The sequence below is a fragment of the Schistocerca gregaria genome, chromosome 2 (genome assembly GCF_023897955.1).
Source record: "Schistocerca gregaria isolate iqSchGreg1 chromosome 2, iqSchGreg1.2, whole genome shotgun sequence".
NCBI classification, from domain to species: Eukaryota; Metazoa; Arthropoda; class Insecta; order Orthoptera; family Acrididae; genus Schistocerca; species Schistocerca gregaria.
In genome coordinates, this window is record NC_064921.1 from 1,012,967,977 (window position 1) to 1,012,993,943 (window position 25,967).

At 42.4% G+C, this 25,967-nt stretch overlaps 1 protein-coding gene across 1 annotated transcript in view; it reads left to right on the forward strand.

Moving 5' to 3' along the window:
- The first annotated feature begins 671 nt into the window (after positions 1-671).
- LOC126335508 (reversion-inducing cysteine-rich protein with Kazal motifs) overlaps positions 672-25,967 on the forward strand; it is a 310,493-nt gene continuing 285,197 nt past the window's right edge. The window contains exon 1 of the mRNA XM_049998863.1: positions 672-816. Within this exon, the coding sequence (XP_049854820.1) occupies positions 738-816 (79 nt within the window). The 5' untranslated portion in view covers positions 672-737. The remainder of the gene's footprint in view (positions 817-25,967) is intronic.

Below are 25,967 nucleotides of genomic sequence, written 5' to 3' on the forward strand. Positions count from 1 at the left end.
TGCTGCCCCTCTTCAGGAACCACACGTTTGTCTGGCCTCTCAACAGATACCCCTCCGTTGTGGTTGCACCTACGGTACGGCTATCTGTATCGTTGAGGCACGCAAGCCTCCCCACCAACGGCAAGGTCCATGGTTGATGGCATGATTCGAACCTGCGACTATAGCAGCACCGCGGTTCCGGGCTGAAGCGCCTATAACCGCTCGGCCACAGCGGCCAACTTACAACTTAGGTCGATGATATTATTAAGTGCCGCCATGCTTGTGTGTTGTCCTTAGCGTTAGTTAGTTTAAGTTAGACTGAATAGTGTTTGTAAGCTTAGGAAACGAAGGTCCCATAAGATCTTACCACAAATTTCCAGTTTCTATTATTAATAATGTCCAACACTGATACCTATAGCTCAAGGCGTAAGGTATGCCGAAGAGTGGAGGCTTTATCAAATGGAGTACTGTTGACTGGTGACGTCGATGTTACATAAAGTGTCTAGTGGTACATACGTCATCGCATAACTGGCGTAGCACAGTCGGCAATAACACTGTTTGTATGCACGCTACGAGGCACGAGCGACGGTCGGCCCTAGATCCTGCGCGCCCCCTCTGCGGCGGGCCTGGATCCTCGGGCGCGCGGGGCGGCGCTGGCTGGCAAAGTTCCCGCGACGGAGCCGCGCGGGCAGTCAGTGTGACCGCGGCGCGGGGCGCAGCATGACACAGTGGCCGGCTCGCCTCCGCTCTCGCCTGACATGCGGCCGCACGTGCTGCTGACGCTGCTGCTGCTCATGGCCGCCCGGCGACGGGACGCGGTGGGCGCGGCCGCGCAAGGTGAGCACCGCCCAAGTCCGTCACGCCTCCACAAGCCGGCCGACGAGGGGCACTTGTTACCGTGGACGACGTTTCGCCGACCTGACAGCTCACTTCGTCTCACCTAGGTTCAATTGCGACGTGCCCAGACAAGTTCTACTATTTCGTGTTCTAACTAAAGACAGTAGCTGAATTTGACATTACTGATATGACGCTGTACTACCTGACACCTGTCAGTTTAGGGAAAGCTTCCTTCATACCACCTATCGATTCGTTCAAAGATGCCATTCGTTGTTTTGTTTAGCGAATGTGTTTATTATATATATACTATGCTGATAGACGATCCAATAACCGTGTGACAGCCACTTACAGCAGTGCCACTTGTTAACGTGGGTGTAACTTCGGCGACCTGACAACTTTCTCTCGCCGTTACTACGTTCAGTTGTGACGTGCCCAAACAAGTTTTACTATTTCGTGTTCTGACTAAAGACATTAACTGACTGCGATGTCATTGATGTGACACTTTTCCTCCCCCTTTACCAACTGACACCTGTCAGTTTAGGGAAAGCTTCCTACATACCTCAGCCTACCTCGTTTATGACTCGTTCCCAGACGCCATACGCCGTTTCACTCAGCGAATGCGTTTATCAGAAATATACTATGCTGACAGATTCCTCAGTAGCTGTGCATGTGCTACATACGGAAAGCACTGTGGGTCTATGGTGTTTCTTTCTGATCTTCCACTTTTGTAGTCCTGTCTTCCTCAGTTGCGTGTAATGTTACGGTATATTCATAATTTTTACTTGTGGAACGTCTGACAGCAGCTGAATAAAACACAATTTTAGTGCCATACGCGTTTCGCCGTTATTTTCTGCAAGGCATCATCAGTGGCAGGTTGCATGGACAGTTTCTTACATATTGCGCTCCTGTTGCATTTTTGGTGTTGTTCTTCTTCTTATGAATGCCAATTTGCGGTTTTTTCCCACATTCCACAGCACTATGAACTGAACGCTTGTTTAAGTGTAATGTTTTGGTTTCTGTTGCAACAGAATATACCGTAATTTCTTTCTAATGTTTGCTTCTGACATAATTTCTGCTACACCTGATCTTCCTTCTTTTTGTCAGCGGAGGAGAAATTGACATAGTTTGATTGCTTTAACTCACCTTTGCAGATTGCGTCAGTTTATTTGATGTCACTTCACTGACCTTACACCATTGCATGAATTTTGGGATTTAACTTCTCATCGACCACAAGATCGCTAGACATCAGAAGGACAAGCACGCGGAAAAAATCATTCTTGCATATATCGAAGGAGCCACACCACAGTTACCGTAAGAGGTTTAAGAGAATAACGAAAAACCTACATCAGAACACTTCTGCTGGAATTTGAAATTCGTCCTTCCCAAACATGAGTTCTTCCTGTTACTACTGCATCCCTTCGCTCGTTTCCTTCCACTGTTTTCTGTTTCTTGTCGCTGTCATCAACGTGCCTCTGATACAGCCAACGTTGCACTGAACACATTAGTTAACACATCGTGTATAAACCTGCACTTCTGTCACATTCGGAAGTCTACGATATCACAGTTGGCTTATCTGATAGACTACAGATGTTGATTTTCGGTAAACATTTTCATGTATTTTTGCACGTAAAGAAAGAAATGAGATTGTTTTATTTATAGTGTGAGGCTGAAAATATGTAAAGTAGCTGTTAACTTCAACGTTCCGTCGTTAATTATTAACATTTAAACATTTTAATCTAAGGCAGTATGGATTCTGTTCTAATTCAACAGGAGGGCTAAATTGAATATGAACGAGGGAAAATTGAGATTGGCTGTTCTACATTGCAGCGTAATGTTGGATTAAACTATTTTATTTACATCTGTTCTATTATATTCTTACATAACACTTTTCTACAGTTTCAGAACGTATCTGACAGAGTGTACCCTTCCACAGTTGTTGCCATCTTCAGCTACTATGATCTGACTACTTTCAGACACTGCAGTTACGCAGTTATGACACCATGGAATGTATTCGCAGTTACGAATATGGACAACCATCAGCTGTATAATACAATGACGACAGTGAATATTTGTAACGCACCGGGGCTCGAACCTGAATTTCCCGTTTATCGCGAGTGGTCGCCTTATCATTTGGCTATCGGAGCGCGACACATCGCCACACCCCAACTTCCGTAGGTGGTCAACCATGTGTCTGCATCCTGTACTCGTAGCTCCGTTACACATATATCCGTGGAGGGGAGACATTTTTACCTGAAAGTGACTTACAGGTAAAAGTTTGTACAGTTTTATAAAGCATTATCTTTTACTTCAGCATCTGTTATACATGCGTTTTACAAACATCCCTCGGCTGGTCCCGGCGAAGGTTCGAGTCCTCCCTCGGGCATGGGAGTGTGTGTTTGTCCTTAGGATAATTTAGGTTAAGTAGTGTGTAAGCTTAGGGACTGATGACTTTAGCAGTTAAGTCCTATAAGATTTCACACACACACACAAACATCCCACTGCTAATTGTGGCGGCAAGAAATTGATGCTGTAGACTGATATGAATAAGAAAAACGCTTCTTATAATATGTCAATCGAAACCTGAAATTGTCGGATTACATAAATTCGATTTTGTTAATAGGAGCCCTCTTATTAATACTCCATACGCTTAGAAAACTGTAATTGTTTAATACGAGGATTATTTATAAACTGACATTGGTCGCTGTCTCCATATTTTCGTACAATATGTGGGTATTAGAAACAGAAAAACGGAAAGTAGCGTCGGCTCAGTAAGTCCTTGGTGGCAGTCTAGTCAGCGATGCATAAAACGAAAGAGCTGGCAAAGATATGAGCATGGGAGATAAGCCACTGCTCATCCGAGACAAAAGAAAGAGAGATCGTTTTCATGACTTACATGAACATCTTGTCGTGTCAATTGTTTGCATTATCAGAATGTGAAGCCATAACTTCGCAGCTGCCGTTGTCTCCGCTCCTAAATCTCGGTCTTGCCACAGATGTGCTGTTAGAGGAACAGTTACACACAGAGGCGAAAACGCACAGATGCAGGATTCAGACGTTGGTGAATGTCCTGTGGTTAAAGTGGATATTGGATGGCGAGGTGAGCTTCGTAGGCGTGGAAAATGTTGGATAAACAAGACACATAATATATATGAAACGCGGGAAGTGAGATTAATAGAACAAATTATTTCCAAATTAAGTCAGTAATTGTCCTAAGCGTATCATAATATACTTAGACGGAGAATGTTATTCTTATGCTACTGAAGTCGTAGTCTTCGATGCTTTTGCTTTCACAGTATAAGGGACAGTGAAATAAAAACGGAACAGACGGAGAAAAAGTAATTATATTATTTAATGTTTCGTAAATAATCACCATAAAAACTAATACAGTCATCCCACTGTGAGACAAGACGGTCTATGCCTTCATGGAAAAATGTTTGTGTTTAACTATGAACCTTTATCATACCCAGGCGTGCGTCTCTCCGTCAAAGCATATCGATGCCCGCGAATGACTTTCATCAGGACTCCACGGTCCGCTCACGCAAAGAAACCGTTACGCATCCTCCGTACAGATCTGATCTCTCGCACTGTGATTTCCATATTTTTAGTGTCCTGAAGAAAACTATCCGTGGCCGTCGATTGACTTCGGACGAAGAGGTGCACGCTGCACGCAGAAGTACAATTATGGTTCAGTAGTCTACAGCAAACATTTCTCATGAAGGCACTAATCGTCGTGTTTCACAGTGGGATAAATGTATGAACAGTTATGAGGATTACTTTTGAAATGAGGAACTGTATACTTACATTTTTCCATCTGTCTCTTTTTCATTTGACGGTCCTATATATTCCACATAAACGTGGCTAAGTTTATATTGTAGCTCTGCTATGGCAAAAGTCAAATTTTGTTTCTAAAAAGGCACAGTACTCGAACAGAAACCTTTCCAATAAATTTTCAGCGTAAATGTCTAGTCTGATAATAATGAAGAATGTTTTGGGGATGATCCTATCTACTGCCGAAGAGGAGTGAAGCTATTGTCAAAACTCCCTGAGGATGTGGGCTGTCGAGCGCAGTCTGCGCTCCACAGCCGACGAAGACTATCATGGAACTAGACCAAATATCGAGTAAAGAGGAAAGACACATCGGCTGCGTAACTCAGAAACTAGTAACGCTTCATTTCTACACAGAAAGCGTAAAGGATCGAAGCCATTGTCAGCACGGGCAACAGACATGATTCTGGTGCATTTTCTTGTCTGGAGTCGTGCGACAGGGTTGAGACTTCAGTTAAAATTACAGTTGCCATCGTTGCGAGGTGATCTACTGGTATGCGGTAGTTGTAGAGATGATCACTTTCTACTCGTGCATCTGTATTTCGCAAACCATAATACGAGGCCTCCCAGAGGATATATTCACATCAGGTTAGAGCTTGCTTGCTTTTCAGTCAAGGAGTGAATGTTGGAAGAACTGATATTAATATTATGTCTATGATTTCTTACGAAGCATTAAATTTATGGTTTCCAAAAATGTGTAGATTCCTCACTGAAAATTAGATTTTCATGAATAAAGAATAAACACGTCTCCTCTATGTTTATTTTTCGAGAATTACGAAGTTCTGCCTTCAGACAAATTTTACAAGTTCGACGTGATATTAGTCTCATGCATGAAGCTGTTTATCACCGATCAAATGGTTCAAACGGCTCTAAGCACTATGGCACTTAACATCTGAGGTCATCAGTCCCGGCTGGTCCCGGCGGACGTTAGAGTCCTCCCTCCGACATGGATGTATGTGTTTGTCCTTTGGATAATTTAGGTTAAATAGTGTGTAAGCGTAGGGACTGATGACCTTAGCAGTTAAATCCCATAAGATTTTACACACATTTTTTTCATCAGTCCCCTAGAACTTAAAACTACTTAAATCTAACTAATCTAATGGCATCACACACATCCATGCCCGAGACAAGATTCGAACCTGCGGCCGTAGCAGCAGCGCGGTTCCAGACTGAAGTGCTAGAACCGCTCGGCCACAGCGGCCGGCTTATCACAAATCGCACAGGTGGTATAATAATAATGTCTTTCATAGATGAACTACTATTTTCTTTATGTGGCCCACGAATCGTGACCTGTCAGTCTCTTCAACAAGACTAAATCTTTACGATCGTTCTACTTCATAAAGCTTGATAATTTGTGTTGCTACTTTAAAATATTGCATATTAACGGTAGAAGGTAAATCATTAAATCCTTAATTTGCTTTAGTAGCCACGTGGCTTTTCACTTTCTCCTCTCACTTTGATCCCATTGCATCGTACGCAGCTGACGGGTAGGCCTGTGTTTCATTACATTTTCTAAAGTATTCCATTAGATGATATATGTTACGACCCAAGATACGTGAATGACACAAAATATATACGACTGTTTCTCAGGTTTTAAGTTACTTCTGGTTTTTACTCAAAAACGCGAGGTCAACGTCTCTTGGCTTACTCCTGAGATTGAAGTAAAATTCACTTCCATTGTTTGTTTCAAGAGAAAATATAATTTCAGGAGGTGACATTGTGGACCATTCTGAAGAAGTAACTTATAATTATATGCTGTGTTAACAACACCTAGCGAAATACATTCAGATGTGTTAACAAAGGAGGGGTAATTGACCATCTCGTATTTTATTGTCAACTTTTCTTGCATATCGTACTTAAAACATTGTAACCTACTTCGGTGCACGCGGCTGCTACGGTCGCAGGTTCGAATCCTGCCTCGGGCATGGATGTGTGTGAGTTCCGTCGGTTAGTTAGGTTTAAGTAATTCTTTGGGGGCTGACGACCTCAGCTGTTAAGTTCCATAGTGCTCAGAGCCATCCAGTTTTGGCATAAGACAGTACGACTGTTATGTTGACACCATAGTTTATCCCGCGTAAGGATCATGAGAATAAGACATCAGGGCAGGCACAGATGAATATAGGTAGCCTCTGAGAAAGCGAACGGAACAGGACAGCGTAGGATTAATGGTAGTATGACGTACCATCCATCGTGGCAGCCCGCAGTGGCTTGTGGAGTGTGTATGTAGATCTAGAAGAAAACCGTAAAATTTTTTGTAGTATCCCATTACATTAATCTGATTGCACATTCGCCACTTTAGCACTTCTGCACACATATCTTTTCCCTCCCGGTTTTTGTGGAATGAGATTATCAAATGATGAGTCTGCAGTAGGTCAAGACTACGTCATAAGAGCATTAAAACCCCATCTCAAGACAGAGCAGCCGTGCAACATGGTTCACCTACGCTACATACCATGAGCATGGTTTTCGGCAAGGAAAATATCCACACGGACGAAAGAGTCCAAAACACCACAGAGTATGAGCACGGCGACCACTTTTTGCAGTCCTACTCATTACACAATACGATAATCTCTGATTCGCAGGGCCATCCGGTAATTTGGACAGTAGCCTTTGCACTTATGACGTATTAAGGACAAATGCCGTGCCGTATGCCATACAATCGAGGTCTCCGTGACGCTATCTTTCAACAATATGACGTAAGAACGCATTATCAGGGTGTTTCACTAAATGTGCTTGTCTCTGTAAGTTACGAAGTAATAGGCGGCGGAAATATTTATTGCGGTAGGTCACCATAAGAAACGTTACACTGTCTGCGGAGCTATAAACATAGTTTATTGTGTTATTATCGAAAGAGTTATAGCAAAAAGATACAATTTTTGAAATAGAACAATAGTTGTTTGTATCATGCACTGGAATCAGTAACACCAGCTGTGTATACATCAATTCAGACTGCATTCCTATCACTTTTAGTTTGGGAGCTACAACCGTTCAAGGGCCCCAACACACCACAACCCTTCAGAGTTTCAGGGGCAGATACCACACAAGCTGCGAACAACGCAATGCGCCTTCTAAATGTGGTGCGACCGAGTTGTAATGTTGCCAGTGTCACGGAGCAAGAAACTTCCTCGATGCGCTGTTAGACTGCCGACTGTCGCTGTTGCTGTTTCGCAGCCATGTTTCAGAGTTTGTCTTTCAAATCTTACCCTATTCTGTTTCATTTTTCCTTACGTTGGACTCAAACTCCGGCACAGTTCTTCCCTAGGTCTTCACATCTATCTATCTTCACCTCTTTTAGGGTCCAATCCTTTGCGCCATAGTTTTCTGTCTTCTTTTGCTAGTTGTTCTGCACCTGGTGTTGCCGTCTGTCTCTTTACTGCTTTCCCCACCGTTTTAATGTAGTGTCCGCTTGTTCTGTTCATGTAGAAAATTCAGAAAGAATATCACACATCTCGTCCCACGCTAAGAGCATTACGCAATGGAGTATCGCATTTTCACAAGAGAGAGAGAGAGAGAGAGAGCGCATGTTTCGCGTCTCCCACAAACACAGTTTTGCAGCGGTAAGGACAACAGGCCAATCACGATATTACTGAGTACGCACATTATGGTTGAACCAAAAGACGCGCTTACACTGTAAGCGGGCAAGTCCGTTCACAACAAGAGTCAACTTGACGCTGTTGGAGCCCAACAGCAGGCAGAATGATGCGACCTGGTGCTCTGTACGGTATGAAGTGGAAAGAATACTGAAAGAAGACTATTTAATGTAAGACGAGGACCTACAGTTCACTGTGTTATCACTCTGTTTTATGTTACGAACGCCACAAATGTATTGTAAACGTTTCAGTGTTTTAGCCGTGTGGTAGTCTGTTGATGAGAGCATTGTTGGGCGTTTTTGAGACGTGCGTCGGACAGAAGCGGTTGAAACGGTACCAATGATTTACGTGGTGACGACGCTTTGACCAGGGCCGCAGAGACATGGGTGATGCGCATCAGGAAGTACAAACCACGATTTCCACCTTTTCGGCAAGTGAGAGAACATCCGTGGTGAAAAAGATCTCCCAACGATGAGAACGTTCACGTAGTGTTTATCGGATGGCTCCGTGAAGAAGCAGAGGATTTCGTTTGCCGAGAAACTGAACGACGGGCAGATCGCTCCGACTGCAGTTCACAGGGTTGGTGACTGGTTTCAAGAACAGTGTGCTAAGGGAGTCAATAAAAGTTACTTGGCCTACCTTAATATTGTGTAACTTACTCTTTTACTGCTGGGAATGTTTGAGGAACTCCATGCAGTTCATGTGTTATGCACCACCCTCCTTCGCCCACTTACTCGTCACCATCCACGAGATGAAATTGGATGCTGTGCCGACGTGGAGGTGATAAGGAAATTCGAGTTCTGTTCCGTCTGGCGCTGTGATCTTGGTTTACATAATGTAATGCAACATTCGAATTCATATTTTCCACAGTACTAGGGCACTCGCTACCACTTCGTGGATCACTTTCACCCTTGTATGGCGATGCCATGGTAATAAATGTATTCGCATACATATCATAGGCAGTATCCTCATATGCTGTTAAATCCATTTACAAAAATATATCGTGGTACCATATACAGTTCACGGGATATGTCACAGACGCTGATATGCGAGAAAAACTGCCGCTACTTGAATGACATTTAAATTTATTGCCTCTTTTCGACTAATCCTATTCGCAACACATTTTGGAGTCAATATCCATATATGCTGCTGAATGTACCTGCATAATTGTATCATTGTACCATACATAGCTCAAAACATATGACGTCATACAGTCAGACACGTGAGGAAGCGATGCATCAGGCATTTATTCTTTGCAGCACACTCCTACACCTTGAGTCAAGTTAAGGAAATCTCTGACACTTGCCAGCGCTTTTGACAGTTTTTAACTTCGAAGCGCCAACTGTTGTAGGCGAAAATGAGCTACTAGTATGCGTTGCCACAGAGATATTTACAAAATCGCGTTGTAGACTCGCGAAGCAGTTGTGGCCTCCGTACATAAACATATATGTGCCTTAATGTGGATACTGTACTTATACATTTGTACGTTATGTATATTTCTTTGTATGACAGTTTCACAATTTCAAGGGTGTTTTATGAATACGTGGAAATGAAATTTTTACGATACTTCACTGCAAACAAAGTCAATTTTTTTTCGTTTCTAATAGAGACGGAAAAAGCCTTGTTTGTCAACTAATTACTTATGTGAAGGGTAATCAAATCGAGAGCCCGAGGACAAACGGCAAAGCCAACAGCGGAAACATCCCAAAACTCCATTGTCAAATAATTCCAAAACTGTTCACCAAGTTCTGACAAGGTCATTATGAACGTTTGACTTCAGGGGACCCTTTGCTTGTTGTGTGGAACCACAATCAACATGTCGCGCTATGAACACAAAATGTGACGCTCCAGAAAGTGAAATCGCCCAGGAATGTTGTCAGACAGAATCGTCTTGTAGCTCGATAACGCCCGTCCCCACAACTGGACGAGGGACACTTTTCAGCGAATTGGTTGGGAAAGACTGCAACATCCTGTGTGCAGCCAGAATCTTTTACCGCGTGGTTTTCACGTCTTTGGGGTAAGGAGGGCTATGCGTCAAGCGTTCAGTGAATTCGAAAGTAAAGTTCTATGTACCGACTTGACACAAAATCCTAGGAAGTTCTGGTCTTACGTTAAACCAGTAATCAGACACTGGTAGCAGTTACTTCTGTAAAATATCTTGGAGTATGCGTACGGAACGATTTGAAGTGGGATGATCATATGAAATTACTTGTTGGTAAGGCGGGTGCCAGGTTGAGATTCATTGGGAGAGTCCTTATAAAATGTAGTCCATCAACAAAGGAGGTGACTTACAAACCACTCGTTCGACCTATACTTGAGTAATGCTCATCAGTGTAGGATCCGTACCGGGTCGGGTTGACAGAGGAGATAGAGGAGATCCAAAGAAGATCGGAGCTTTTCGTCACAGGGTTATTTGGCAAGCGTGATAACGTTACGGAGATGTTTAGCAAACTCTAGTGGCAGACTCTGCAAGAGAGGCGCTCTGTATCGCGGTGTAGCTTGCTGTCCAGGTTTCGAGAGGGTGCATTTCTGGATGAGGTATCGAATATATTGCTTCCCCCTACCTATACCTCCCGAGGAGATCAAGAATTTGAAATTCGAGCCGGCCGGGGTGGCCGAGCGGTTCGAGGCGCTACAGTCTAGGGGACTGATGACCTCACAAGTTAAGTGCCATAGTGCTCAGAGCCATTCTTTAATTTTTTATTTTTTGTAAAATTTGAGATATTCGAGCGCGCACAGAGGCTTTCCGGCAGTCGTTCTTCCCGCGAACCGTACGCGACTGGAACAGGAAAGGGAGGCAATGACAGTGGCACGTAAAGTAACCTCCGCCACACACCGTTGTGTGGCTTGCGGAGTATAAATGTAGATGTAGATAGACATACGCGCCCATCAGCTTCAGTCGGACGAGGATGAGTACATACGGTTGTGGATCACTTAACGGCTGACCACATTCTACGAGACACGAACTGATCGTCCCAGCGGGATAAATGTTGTTACTTTTGAGCGTGATCATTCCATGATCCCGTTGTGGCTGGTGTTCGGTTGTCATTCGACTCCCCCCTAATGAATCGGTACGGTAGTTGGTTAGCGTCTATTTGTTCGTTAATTCCATTATAGGCGTCACAGCTGAAGGCAGTGTGGTCGGATGTTACCCGTGTGACCACCTTGACAGATGTCAGTGGCTCTCCCATTAGGCCCGGATATGGGTCACGCCCTGAGTGACGTTTACACGGCCAGTGTTGGGCAGCGCGCAGGCTGCTCGGGAGAAACGCGACCTGCTCGCAGACGCAGGGCCGCAGGGCGCCGCCTGTCGCCTGTCGCCGCGCCGCCCAGACACTTGTTACGGAGCGCCGCCCACTTCCGTCGCCCCGCCGCCCACGCGCGCACCCCGCGGCTCGGAGCCCGCAGCTGGCCGGCCATCCCTCCGGCTCCTCTCGCCGCGCCTCGCCAGCGCGCGCCGTGCCGGCTGCCGCCTTATCTCTCTGCCCGGGCGGATGCTGCCCACGCCTCGCATCGCGCCCCATAAATCTCTCTAATGTGATATAAAATTACCCGCCGCCATTTATCCTCCGCCGCGCCACCCAGACATTGACTTACGATTCGGAATCTATCCCGAGCTCCTCTATAATGACAGCACTGTGTGGCGACCTGAGAAACGTCTCCTTTCGTGAATGCTGAGTTGTCCAACGCGCGAGAGCAAGAACTGGGCCGTTCGGATCGACATCCGCCAAGGGGCTCGAAACAGAGCGTAGTTAATGAAGCGGAATGGTGCTGTGCTCGCTGTCCGCAAGGATGTGTGCTTCACTAAGTGCCCCGTTCTAGGCCTGAAGATCCAAGGGCATACACTTATCTGGACGGCACGGTTGTGGAGAGAAGCAGCGATTACTATGATTAACCAATATAATAATTCAAGTTCCTAAGAAAGCAGGTGTGGACAGATGTGAAATTTACCGAACTATCAGTTTAATAAGTTACAGCTGCAAAATACTAACGCGAATTCTTTACAGACGAATGGAAAAACTGATAGAAGCCGACCTCGGGGAAGATCTGTTTGGATTCCGTAGAAATATTGAAACACGTGAGGCAATACTGACCCTACGACTTATCTTAGAAGCTAGATTAAGGAAAGAGAAACCTACGTTTCTAGCATTTGTAGACTTAGGGAAATCTTTTGACAATGTTGACTGGAATACTCTCTTTCAAATTCTGAAGCTGGCAGGGGTAAAATACAGGGAGCGAAGGCTATTTAAAATTTGTACAGAAACCAGATGGCACTTATAAGCGTCGAAGGGTATGAAACGGAAGCAGTGGTTGGGAAGGGAGTGAGACAGCGTTGTAGCCAATCCCTCATGTTATTCAATCCGTATATTGAGCAAGCACTAAAGGAAACAAAAGAAAAGTTAGGAGTAAGTATTAAAATCCATGGAGAAGAAATAAAAACTTCGAGGTTCGCCGATGACATTGTAATTCTGTCAGAGACAGCAAAGGACTTGGAAGAGCAGCTGAACGGAATAGACAGTGTGTTGAAAGGAGGGTATAAGATGAATATCAACGAAAGCAAAACGAGGATAATGGAATTTAGTCAAATTAAGTCGGGTGATGCTGAAGGAATTAGATTAGGAAATGAGAAGATTAAAGTAGTAAAGGAGTTTTGCTATTTGAGGAGCAAAATAACTGATTATGGTCGAAGTAGAGAGGATATAAAATGTAGACTGGCAATGGCAAGAAAAGCGTTTCTGAAGAAGAAAAATTTGTTATCATCGAGTATAGATTTAAGTGTCAGGAAGTCATTTCTGAAAATATTTGTATGGAGTGTAGCCATTTATGGAAGTGAAACGTGGACGATAAATAGTTTAGACAAGAAGAGAATAGAAGCTTTGAAAATGTGGTGCTACAGTAGAGTGCTGAAGATTAGATGGGTAGATCACATAACTAATGAGGAGGTATTGAATAGAATTGGGGAGAAGAGGAGTTTGTGGCATAACTTGACAAGAAGAAGGGAGCGGTTGGTAGCACATGTTCTGAGGCATCAAGGGGTCACCAATTTAGCATTGGAGGGCAGCGTGAAGGGTAAAAATCGTAGAGGAAGACCAAGAGATGAATACACCAAGCAGATTCAGAAGGGTGTAGGTTGTAGTAGGTACTGGGAGATGAAGAAGCTTGTACAGGATAGAGTAGCATGGAGAGCTGCATCAAACCAGTCTCAGGACTCAAGACCACAACAGCAACAACAACAACAACAATCAATAATTCAAGAACAGTCTTAATCGCATTTATTATTGTTATAATACCGCCAACCGGTTTAAACCCGACGTAGGGATCATCTTCTGGGCGTTTACACCATTGGTCGACTGCTGACAGAGTCACTCCTGTCATGTTTCCTGCCGTTATGTAGACACTGCCAGCAGTCGACCAATGGTGTAAACGCCTAGAAGATGACCCCTACGTCGGGGGCAGTGTCACTCCTGTCATGTTTTCTGCCGTTATGTAGACAGGAATGACACTGCCAGCAGTCGAACAATGGTGTAAACGCCCAGAAGATGATCCCTACGTCGGGTTGAAACCGGTTGGCGGTATTATAACAATAATAAATGCGATTAAGACTGTCCTTGAATTATTGACATCTTTTTCTGTTTCCGTCCACTGACTGGTCTGATGTAGATCGCCGCGATTTCCTGTCCTGTTCCTACCTCTTTATATTTTTACACACACAGGGCGACCCCGGAAGAATGACCAGTATTAAGGAATATGACAGGAACGATCAGTCGAAGCAAAAAGTCTGGTAACCATGGAGTCTAAAACACGTACCTGAAAATCTATCAGCACTACTACTGGAAGCTCATGGCTTTCCATACTCTGAAAGCTGAGGGTATGGACCAAAGTAAAACTTTCCTGTAAACGTGGGCTCTAAAGTGCATAATTTTACCCTTTCAGATTGATTTTTTTTCTGGAGGTAGGGAATTTTTTATTTATATGGTAATGCTCTTAGGTGACTTTTTAATGATTTTAGACGCAACATTTATACAAAAAATATATACCCGTTAACAAAACATTGGCAACGGCCTTGCGGCAGTGGATAGACCGGTTCCCGTCATATTACCGAAGTTAAGGGCTGTCGGGCGTGGCCAGCACTTGGTTGGGTGACCGTCCGGGCCGCCATGCGCTGTTGGCAATTTTCGGGGTGCACTCAGCCTCGTGAAGCCAACTGAGGAGCTACTCGACCGAATAGTAGCGGCTTCGGTCAAGAATACCATCATAACGACCGGAAGAGCGGTGCGCTGACCACACGCTCCTTCTATCCACATCCTGAGCTGGGGATGACACCGCGGTCGGATGGTCCCGATGGGCCACTTATGGCCTGATGACGGAGTGCTTTAACAAAACATAATTAGTACACTTGGCTTTATTTTCGGGACTGAAATAACTACTTACGAAATTTTCTCTGTTGTAATAAACAGTAAAATGACCATTCCCTAATTACCATGAAAAATAACAGTAAGTAGTAATACAGAGGAATACAGCGAACCAGCCACATCTGTGTATTGTGGTGGCCACGAGCTGCTACGCACTGCTACGCTTACTTGCTGATTCTTTTTTTTTTATATTGTTGCTTTCCGCTTCCGGTAGCTGATTGGGCGGCGCGACAAAATGTCAATCCTCAGGGCCCGTGCTCGATTCCCGGTGGGTCGGAGATTTTCTCCTCTTAGGGACTGGATGTCGTGTTGTCCTAATAATCATCATTTCATCTCCCATCGACGCGCAATTCGACGAAAGCGGCGTCAAATCGAAAGACTTACACCCGACGGACGTTTTGCCCGGCGGGAGGCCCTAGTCACAGGACATTTTTATATTGTTGACCAACAGTTGGCAGCACTTGCGCATGATGGAAAACTTGAACCTTCACACTGCATACCTCAAGTTTCCATTGCGAGAAAAATACTTGTGTCACAGCTAAGACACAGCAGAACGTACACAATTGTAGCCAGAGAGTATACAGGGTTAAGAGTTATGAGCAATTGTTCGTCTTGGCAGTACTGAAACACACCTCTTCTAATGAACAAGTCCTCACTGCTCATAAGGTATGCATTTTATGGTCTATGTCTAAGAAATAATTGTTCTTGTTTTCAGCCGTTCTACCTCCTCGGAAAATATGGCAAGTAAAGAGCTTGCGGTAGAGGAGACTTGTTTCACAGTGCTGAAGATGAAATGTCCGTAACTGTTAAGGTACGCATTTTAGAGCGTGTGTTTACTAGAAATTTTTTGCTTCGAAAGATCGTTCCTCATATCTCTGATTATTGACAATTTCTTCGTGGTCATCCTGTATATTCTCAGGAAATGCTGAAGGAAATAGCTTTAGGAAATAAGAAACGGTAAGTAGTATATGAGTTTCATTATTTGAGCAACCGAAGAGGAGAGAAAATCAAATGCAGACTGACTATAGCGAAGGAAGCAGTTCAGAGGATTTTGTTAATACCTCATATCAGTTTTATTGTTAGAAAGTCTTTCCTGAAGTTATTTGTCTGTAGTGTAGCCTTTGACGGAAGTGAGACGTGCACCATATGGAGTTCAGATAAGAAGAAAACAGAAGCTTTCGAAATGTGGTGCTATGCAAGACGTGTAGATCGCGGAACTATCAACGAGGAACTGAGTCTAGAGACCAAGGCGTGAGTACACTAAGCAGACGAATGGATTTAAGTCGCGATAGTTATTCGGAAGTAAAGAGGTTTGCACAGGATGGATGTTGAAAGCTGCATCAAAGCAGGCTTCGGACTGAAAACCACAACAACAACACCAATTTAAGAAATTTTTAGATGACTACCGGAGAGTGCAATACCGTGAGAACTAAATTTTTCGAAAATGGTAAGAAATTTAAAAAAAGTTAAAAGGATACTTTTCTGTTGTGTCCCTCAGTCCCAGTCCAAGATTACTGGTTGCAGAAAACATTCCAGGCAGGAGAAGACGCCCATTCACAGGATTAAATAACTGCCACCAACAACAGATCAAAGTCTACCAAAAAAAAAAAAAAAAAAAAAAAAGATGTCGAAGATACACCTTCCCTATTTATATTGTCGCACAGCCGTTATCTGCAGACCTCTCTTGGCAGTCTTAAAGCTAAGTCAAATACTAACAATAGTGATGCACACTTCCGTTTTATACCAGATAAATTATGAAGTCGCAAAGTTTATGGAGGTTTGTCACTGTTGTAGGTCTTAAATAAATTGCGTGACACGTATACCTCTCAATTTCTTGGAAGAATATCTTTCAAATGTTATAGCTGTGTGAACTGCGATTTCTTGGACATTGCGGTAAGGCGTTGTGCTAAACACCGCTGTAAACAAATTATTATTTTTTATGAAACAGTTAATACATTGTACTTTATTTTTATTAAAATCGTAGGCATCTGTTGTGTGGAAAGCTATATTTTTGTGTGTATTTGGTGTGCGGGAAAAGGGGAGAGGAGGAGCCTGTAACGAACGGTGAACCATTGATCCGCGCTTGCCTCAGAGTAGACTTACACACAACGCACTCAACTGTTTCCTTACAGGTTTTGATCTCTTTGGCTCCTCATAGTAACATGGAAGTTGTTCTTTGATATCTTAGTATTTCCTACCATTTTGCCTCTTCCACGATTGTGTTCTCCATGTATATCTTGCGCAAAATCTCCTCATTTATTATCTGACGCAGTTTGTATGATTCCTCATCCTTCTTCTGTAACATTACATCTCAAACGCCTTGCTTTTGTAGTTTTTCGGTTTTCCTGCAGTCCACGATCAATTTCCACAAAATGTGGTGTCCAGACGTAAATTCTCAGAAGTTTACTTCTCACATTAAGGCCTATGTTTCATAACAGTATATCATTGTCTGTGTAAATCTGCTTCTTTTGTCCTGGACGCAAAGCATTATTATGCTCCTCAGTTATTCACATGATGGCTTTGGTAATCGATAGCTTTGATTGCATCAAAGAAAATATTAAGTGTACGAAAGAAAGTTAATCACTCTCTGCCCATAAAATATCAATTTTCCACAATTTCATTTCAAACTTCAGTTTTCTTCTATCAACACGAGTTGGCTTTTGTTAATCATCTTTCTAACTTTAGTATGAAAGCCGTAGTAAAAACTTTCCAAATTGCAATATGTGTATCTCTCTGTACACACCCAATTTATCGCGAGGTATGTTTTAAGAATATTTGTTGCTGGTTTCAGACAGTCAGGGAAATCTTACTGGCCTGTCAAATTTAGCAGTGTTTGATGTGCAACACTCAGTGCGTTCGGTGTCCTCAACACTTCTCGGAACTTTTGATTAGTCTGAGCAAGAAGGCCTTTGTGTAGGTAAAGCACATTTAATTTCTGCGAACATCTAGAACATGTCAACAATGTCTGCATCAAATAAACACTTAACTAAGACCACATAGTACCAAACAATAACAGATTCCGTTATGTTACTAATAGACGTTACATCTCTAATAAGAGATTCCGTTCTCATTATTGGCTGGAATTCTTTCGTACTTTTAAGAAATTTTAGTTACAGTTTTTTTCGCACTAAAGCAGCAAACACACGATAGTCGTTCACTGAAATGTAGTGTGTGCTTTACGGCGTCTACTTCCTAGCTTCTCTAGCACGTGGACGCTGGCAACATACAGAGAAAATAGGGAGTCAGCTGTGGACTCACAACTGTCAACAGTAAACTGTAAACTGTCAGAACAGAAACAGTGCAATGGTATTCGTAGCGTCAGCTCTCAGCTGTTATGACGTGGGACACCTACTTATCTGAGAGCACAGGTCACTGTATGTGTTGACAGCCATTGCTATCTAGCGATGGTTTTTGAGTTAACTGGAACCCTTATCACATACGCAAACGTAGTATCAAAGTCCATGCTTTATTCTTCTTTTCGCAACCCATACACAAGGTCACTGTCCCCATAAAATGGCGGAGGTCACTGTAATACATCCTTGTTCCTTGTTCAGCATCTGTACCCAAATGTTTGTTTTTTCCTCATGTGTTGCGCTGTACACGGCGTTCTCATTGCAGAACTCTTTAAATTCTGCTACGTGGATATCACTGCTGAAACTCCTCTTGTGTACGGGAGGTTACTTGTTTCACAACAGTACAGAGCTATTATTTATGTAGTCTTGGTTTGACCATTAATATTCAGTGTTAACAGAATATTCATTTGTAAGATGAAAAACAATTAAACAAATAAAATAAATGCGCTTTTTTTTCTCTATCACAAATACTAAAGATGGATGTATGTTACATATTGTTCTCAGTTAATTATTCGAAATGTAGTGAAATGTTCAATTTCAGTAACATTACTAGTGTTTTAAAAAGTAAAAAGTCGCATTCCATTAAACTGGACGTTAGTGTGTAGAAAGTTTCGTTGCAGGTAAATGCCAGTCTTAAAGCTACTTATCTACATCGCATCTTTCATATTGATGAGTATGTCATTCAAATCAGTGAATTTTATCAAATTAACAAAGACGAAAGATTCCCTATCTGCTGTCTAGGAACAGCACAAACTCAACAGAAATAAATACAACTGGGTCTACTGTTACGAACAACTGATGTCTCCTGGGTAAAGACGTCGAAAGCCCTAATTTCTCTGAAGAGCGTATTTTTAACTGCCGTTTTAAAAAGAAATTGAGACGTGCATATCATGGAGGGACGTGGAAGCAGAACTATAAAATTTTTCAGTAAAACGACTACACTGATCTTCCATAAAACTGCCATCTTACTACTTTGAAAGAGCTACATTTACACTGCCTGGGAAAAAAAAAAGAAAAAGTGAAGCACCCGAAAGGGGAGGAGGAAACGAAATGAAAGTTAACGCCATGGAAGCGTATCTGATATTATTTCGGTGAATAGAAAATCAAGTCAAATTTACCCACCTGGTCTATTGGCAGGCACAGATTCGGTTGTATCGTCTCCTGAAGCAATCTGGGTCACAACTGTTGTAACTCTGTTGGTCCATCATGGACAGGGGACATCGGCTGGTAAAGTAATTGTCAATGTCAGTGAAAGTCACCAACAGCCGTGTAACTTGATTTTACTTCATTTTGAAGGCTACCAGTTTCAGCATTTCAGGCCCCATACGCGTCACTCCAAATAAACGAAAATGTCATATAGAGCCATAAATCTCTGGATGTCGTGAATTCGATCGTTGCGCTAGTGCTTTATTCGTAGAACGTTCTTGGACTGCATGTGTGCTCAGTTGCTATCAAGTCTTCCAATATAGGTATAGTGTCGAATTCGAATTCGAAGATGACATTTTTGTTTATTTGGGGAGATGCATAGTGAAATGCTGAAACTGGTAACCTTCAAAATGAAATAAAATAAAATAACGTCTTCAGCTATACCTCTGCTGGTGAATTCCACTGAGCCTGACAGTTACAGCTATAACTGGTCCATGATATCTTGTATACTGGCAATGGGACGAAGCTGTCGTCCGAGCTGGTACCACACATGCTCTGTCAGGGACAAAGCTTCGGTCCTGTTGCCCACGGGAGTATCTCAGTATCAAGTAGACAGGTCATAAAGTCGCGTGGACGAGCATTGTCATGTTGAAAAATGGCACCATCGTACAGTCCCTTGAGAGGTAAGTCATGAGAATTCTGGATGTGCGTGACGTATAGTTGTACTGTCAGATTTCCCTCAAACAGTACTAGCCGCGATCTCAAGCCATACACGACGTCTCTCCACATCATAAACGCCGGGAGTATCTCGCGCCTCGTTAAAACACTGGAAAAATGGGAGTTCTCGCCAAGTCGCCACCATACTCGCCAGCGGTGGTAATCCGTGGTAGTGATCATCGCTGGACACACTGCGACGCCATGAGCCAGCCCTGTCACGACCCCTATCCAAACGCTGCTGCTTAATGGCAGCCTTAGCGCGGGACGGCGACTCCCTAGTGTGGCTACTGGTAGTCTTCAGTCAATTTTGCCAGATGACACTCCGTGGCACAGGCAGTCCATTACTTGTTCTCGGATGGCAGCCGCTGATGGGAACGGGTTAGGATGGGCTTGTTGCATAATATGGCGATCCTCCCCGGCGGAGGTGAGTCGTGGTCGACAGGGACCTTGGCGACAAGTATGCCTGTCGTCACGTAGCCATGCGGCCCAACATCGGGACACTGTCACATCCGACCTGGATGCTGCACGATTCGGCAAGCCGACCAAACTGAGGCCCTCGACTTGATACCTTGCAAAGACTGTGAAGTGTTGCTAACGCTGTTTCGTACAAGTACGCTGCATCTCCGTGTACTTCACATTGAGTACTCAGCATCTGACGCTATGCACGACCCCTATACGAATACAGACACACTACTAGAACTGGTAACAATACTAAACACGAATTAAGCTAATGCACTCTAGTGGTCGTTTTACCTGCCACATACCATTGAAACTCTAATCATTTACATACTCACCGATGTCGTGTACTTAAGATAAGAAATTGCACTGACGTCCGACTATGTCCTCTGGTTGCTTTACTCGTTTATCAGAAAGCTTAATTTGAATAAAAATTGAAGACAAGCACACAAACATGTTTTGTAAACGAACAAAATTCCTGATTTTTAATTTGATATAACTTTCCGAACTTAAGATTGGTAATGGCAGTTGCTCATCCCCATCAGAATTCGTTCTACTGTGAGATTCTTATGCAGGTGTAATGTCACTTCCTGTCTTTAACTTCTATGGTTAATTACGTTGTTAAAATTTTATCCTAGGAGTCCATGGAGTCTGTTACCATGTTTGCCTCATGTATCTACTTGTGCTTTATCAGATTACACCAGAGATTTATTTGTAGTTTATCTTCGGCAACACGAAATTTCGTGCATTGAAATAAAAACCGTCAGACACATTTCCTTTTCGTGTAAACCTTCTCTGCCTAACATTACTCACGTATACTGATGTCCATTTCGTTTAGTCTTGTTCTACATCTAGCAACAGTTAAGACGCTTATCAGACCGCACAAACGACTGACCTAGTTAGTTTTTAATCGGTCTCTCTAGTCTCACCAAGAACATGTTTTGCAAGCACTGATAAGGCTCTCTCGTTACATGATTCAGACCAAGAATCATCTTGGCTACATCACGTTCTCTCTCTTTCGTCCATATTTCTCTGTTGGGTTTCATCTTGATCGTAACAGCTGTTTAATAATATGGTTGCATGCCTCCCAGTACTTACAAATCTGAACAATAATGCGCCACAGAGAAATTTAAAAACATTCCTCTCCTTCACAAAACTGCTTTCTCACTTTCTAAGAAATTGTTTCTAACAATTGAAGGGCAGCTGATTACATTACACGACTTCCCTAAAAACTACAAAACGACTTAAATACTGAAGAAAAGTTTACGGTTACAGTCCATCTTAAGAACAGCCGAGGACTTTGATCGCTATGCCTTTCAACCTAAAATTTCTAACCCACATATTTCGTCTTCTAATCGTTTTTCACTGAGTGTATCATATTTTACCTCCACTAGCGGCTGGCACTATTAATTCGTCAATTGAAGACTTGAAATCTGTAAAACAGTCCCCGATCATTTTTCGTTCTTTGTGAATCCCCGTCTCGATCACATACGTTATACAAGCCACATCGGTTTGAGCTTACTGCCAGATGACTGATGATCCTCAGTTTTATTGTTCTTATACCGGCTGCCAAGGAATAGTTTTTTTTCATTGCCCACTAGAGTACTTTTCGTGATTGACACCATGCAACTTACACCTCTGAACGTAAAGGTATTCCGTGAGAAAACAGTTGATGACTGTGACATCCATTTACCTGAAGCATCTTTCCTTTTTCCCTATCGGTAATATTGAGACGTGTTTCAAGTAGGTGGAGAAAATTTTGAAATATGGTGGTTCTGAACAAAGTTGTTGTTGTGGTCTTCAGTCCTGAGACTGGTTTGATGTAGCTCTCCATGTTATTCTATCCTGTGCAAGCTCCTTCATCTCCCAGCACCTACTGCAGCCTACATCCTTCTGAATCTGCTTAGTGTATCCATCTCTTGGTCTCCCTCTACGATTTTTATCCTCCACGCTGCCCTCCAATGCTAAATTGGTGATCCCTTTGTGGGGCGGCGAAGATGTTGTCGAATGAGTTGTTTGAATGTTCATTTCACGTAACAGACTATTGCCGATGCAACATATGTGGGACGGCGAAGAAGTCGTTGTTTAATGTTGAATGAAAGTTGAACATTGCCACCTTAAATCACGCGAGCCTGGCAACTAATTTGGTGGCCAGTCAGAAAGCGAAGGGAAACTTACTGACCTTAGTTCCCAGTCTGCACGGCCACATTCCTGTACAGCCCAGCTAAAATTAAAATATCCATAGTTCTTCACGGGATTAGGGCTGCTTCAATAAAATTTAAAGTTCCAAACAAGATTTTATTATCTTAAAGGCTCACACAAATTACTCGAAACTTCTGAAAATGCTAAAGACATTAAATATTGTTAATTCAGCCAATCGTTTAATAGTTCAGAGGCGACTTCTACAGCAAGTTCCTCCCGAATAGTTCATTACTCTAACTAACGGTGCTCTATTAATAGTTCGCAATAATGTTAAAAAAAAAATTAATGCTCGCCTTAAAAGTGGAGTTAGTCACCACTTGCCACGCGGAATTATACTTCACACAGACGGCACAATAACAGTTTGTTACCGAAGTCTAAACGATCCAGGACGGTGTACAGTCCTCGCGATTTTCAATGTCCGTTTACATTGCTAAGTACGCGCATGTCACAGCCCGCTATGACGTCACCCGAGGCGAGGCGCGATCGGACGTTAAGCTCGCGTGGACTAGGCGTTGGTCTAATGCGGAGTGAGCTTACTACTGCCTCTGCTGCTCTTTTTATATAGCTCCGGCGCGTACCGCCAAGAGAGCATCTGTTCTTTCCGTTCCTATGCAGATGCCTGCAGCCTCCAAATGATCGCTATCTCAGGCACATAATCTTAAATATCACATTTAATAATAGCTTTACAAACTTCTCAATTTTTGTATACATACATCTGAGCAGTACAGAAGCACGTAGAAAATCTCAGCCCGCTAAAATTAAAACTTTACTCTCTAGAATTTTTACAATGGAACTAACGGTAGATTGTTACCTCTGAACCATAGCTTTATCAAGACTTGTATCAGCTGTTAATTATGCTACAAGACTAAAACTTGGTGTAGCTTTGTTAATTGTCCTATCTGATCATTGGTCTTAAAGAATTTGTTTTATCATTAAAATTTAAAGTACTTAATCTATAATGCTTATGTACATTTTACTCACAAAAGTAGTTTTTACTAAATTACTAAAAAACTAGAAGAGGTAACTGATTGTGGTATTTCCATTATTATTATTAGGGTGAACTGAAGCATCCTACCAATTTTCAATATTGTAGCTCTATTATTTCGCGCCTCTAATTTTTCCGAAAAACGCGGATTCTGGAGTCAATTTTAGTTTTATGGTTTTGGAAACCAGCACCACTCATTAATGACTTCTTACTGCACCTTCTCACCAAATTTTGGCTTCCTAGCGTCATTATTTAGCGCCTCCTATTTTTCTTTCAAAACGTGAATTTTACGTAAACTACTAATTTTATAACATTAAGATTTGTTACCTGAAACATTATTACATAGAACTATACTTTAACAAAGTTTTACACACAAATCTTAATTTTTACTTTTATGTTAAATGTGGTGCAATACTATATGCAGGCGCGTTACGATGACGTGACGCTACTAGCAGTGAACTAGGGTAAGTCCCGTGCACTCGCTCGCCTCTGTATCTTATACATGATACAGCGCTTGCTTTGCTTCACCTTGATGCCTCAGAACATGTCCTACCAACCGATCCCTTCTTCTAGTCAAGTTGTGCCACAAACTTCTCTTCTCCCTAATCCTATTCAATACCTCCTCATTAGTATTTTACCCCTGCCACCTTTAAAATTTGAAAGAGAGTATTCCAGTCAACATTGTCAAAAGCATTCTCTAAGTCTACAAATGCTAGAAACGTAGGTTTGCCTTTCCTTAATCTTTCTTCTAAGATAAGTCGTAGGGTCAGTATTGCCTCACGTGTTCTAACATTTCTACGGAATCCAAACTGATCTTCCCCGAGGTCGGCTTCTACAAGTTTTTCCATTCGTCTGTAAAGAGTTCGCGTTAGTATTTTGCAGCTGTGACTTGTTAAACTGATAATTCTGTAACCTGCTTTCTTTGGGATTGGAATTATTATATTCTTCTTCAAGTCTAAGGGTATTTCGCCTGTCTCATACATCTTGCTCACCAAATGGTAGAGTTTTGTCAGGACTGGCTCTCCCAAGGCTGTCAGTAGTTCTAATGGAACGTTCTGAACGAGGAATGGATACGTATTTCAATTTATTTCACCACTTGGACGTATTATAATTTCCAGAGGGGAAGTCGTATTACGGAGAAAAGAACTGCAAATAAAAGGAGATTATTACTTGATGACCATTGCAGGTGATCATAACATAGTAAAAACTGTCCATATGCCTGCTCTATCTTGAGAACGTACGTCTGTATTTAACAACAGGAAATATATTACGAGCACCTAGGGGGCTTCTCGACAACCGTCAATTGTAGTGTTCTTCGGACCTGAAAACCATCACAAGAAATTAATTTCCCTATTTGCACGCTGTTATTCCCAACGAAAACACTACAGCCATCATCAGATCTGAATCAGATAGAAAATTAGGAAAAAACAGTACTATGACAATAGGGGAAAATATACATAAAACCTAGGACTACAAATAGAGACAACATGGTTAGCAGCCATATATACCAGCCGTATCAACCATTAAGAGTTTTCAGATACAAATATCATCGTAAAATAATCTGTACAGATGGGCACACAAAATGTGGTGGCAATGATCTGGGGGCATCCTATACTAATGCAAACGTACCTAAGTCAATAGAGGGCATTAGTGCGGCGGTACATCAGTAACGCATATCATAAATTTAGTAGCTTAAAATAAAATATATGTGGTATTTAATTAAAATTATTTCATGCAGCAAATTGTGTGTCTAATAATGAAATATAAAATATAAAAATAAAACACACACTTAAAATATGAATACAACATGTAAAAGGCAAATGACTATTAATAGAAACCTACTGGCATGAAAATGCAAATGACACAACACTGTGTGAAAGTTCAAAGGTAATGTACAGCCGAATCTACTAACAAAAAAACTTTCAGAATGTAAAGGCCAATAAAACCAACCTGATGCGAAGATAAAATGCAAAATTAAAAATACTTTCAGTGGTCTATATTTCGAATGTAGTTTATTTATGCGACTATTTTCCTCGATTCACTATGTCATCTTCAGGCCTTCTAACCAACGTAAAGGACGAGTCCAACCTGAGGTGCAATGGAAGTAGAGGCCAGTATTAAGTAATTGGTGTCTGTAGATTTCTAGTTTCAAGAAAGCGATCCCTTGGTTCATCAACTGAAGACTGCTAGACAAACATGTTTCACTGTCGTCAACTGAGGAACTAAGGGATCGTGTTGTTGAAACTAGAAGTCTACGGGTACCAGTTGCATAATGCTGGCCCCTATTCCGACAGCACATGAGGATGGATTCCCCCTACACGAAAGTCAGGAGGGCTGAAGATGTCGTAGTGAAACGTCGAAACTGGTTGCATAAATAAATTACAATAAAAATAAAGAGGGATGAATTTGTTTTTAATTCTACATTTTTTTCTGAACACCCGACGTCGCTAAACCATCTTGTACA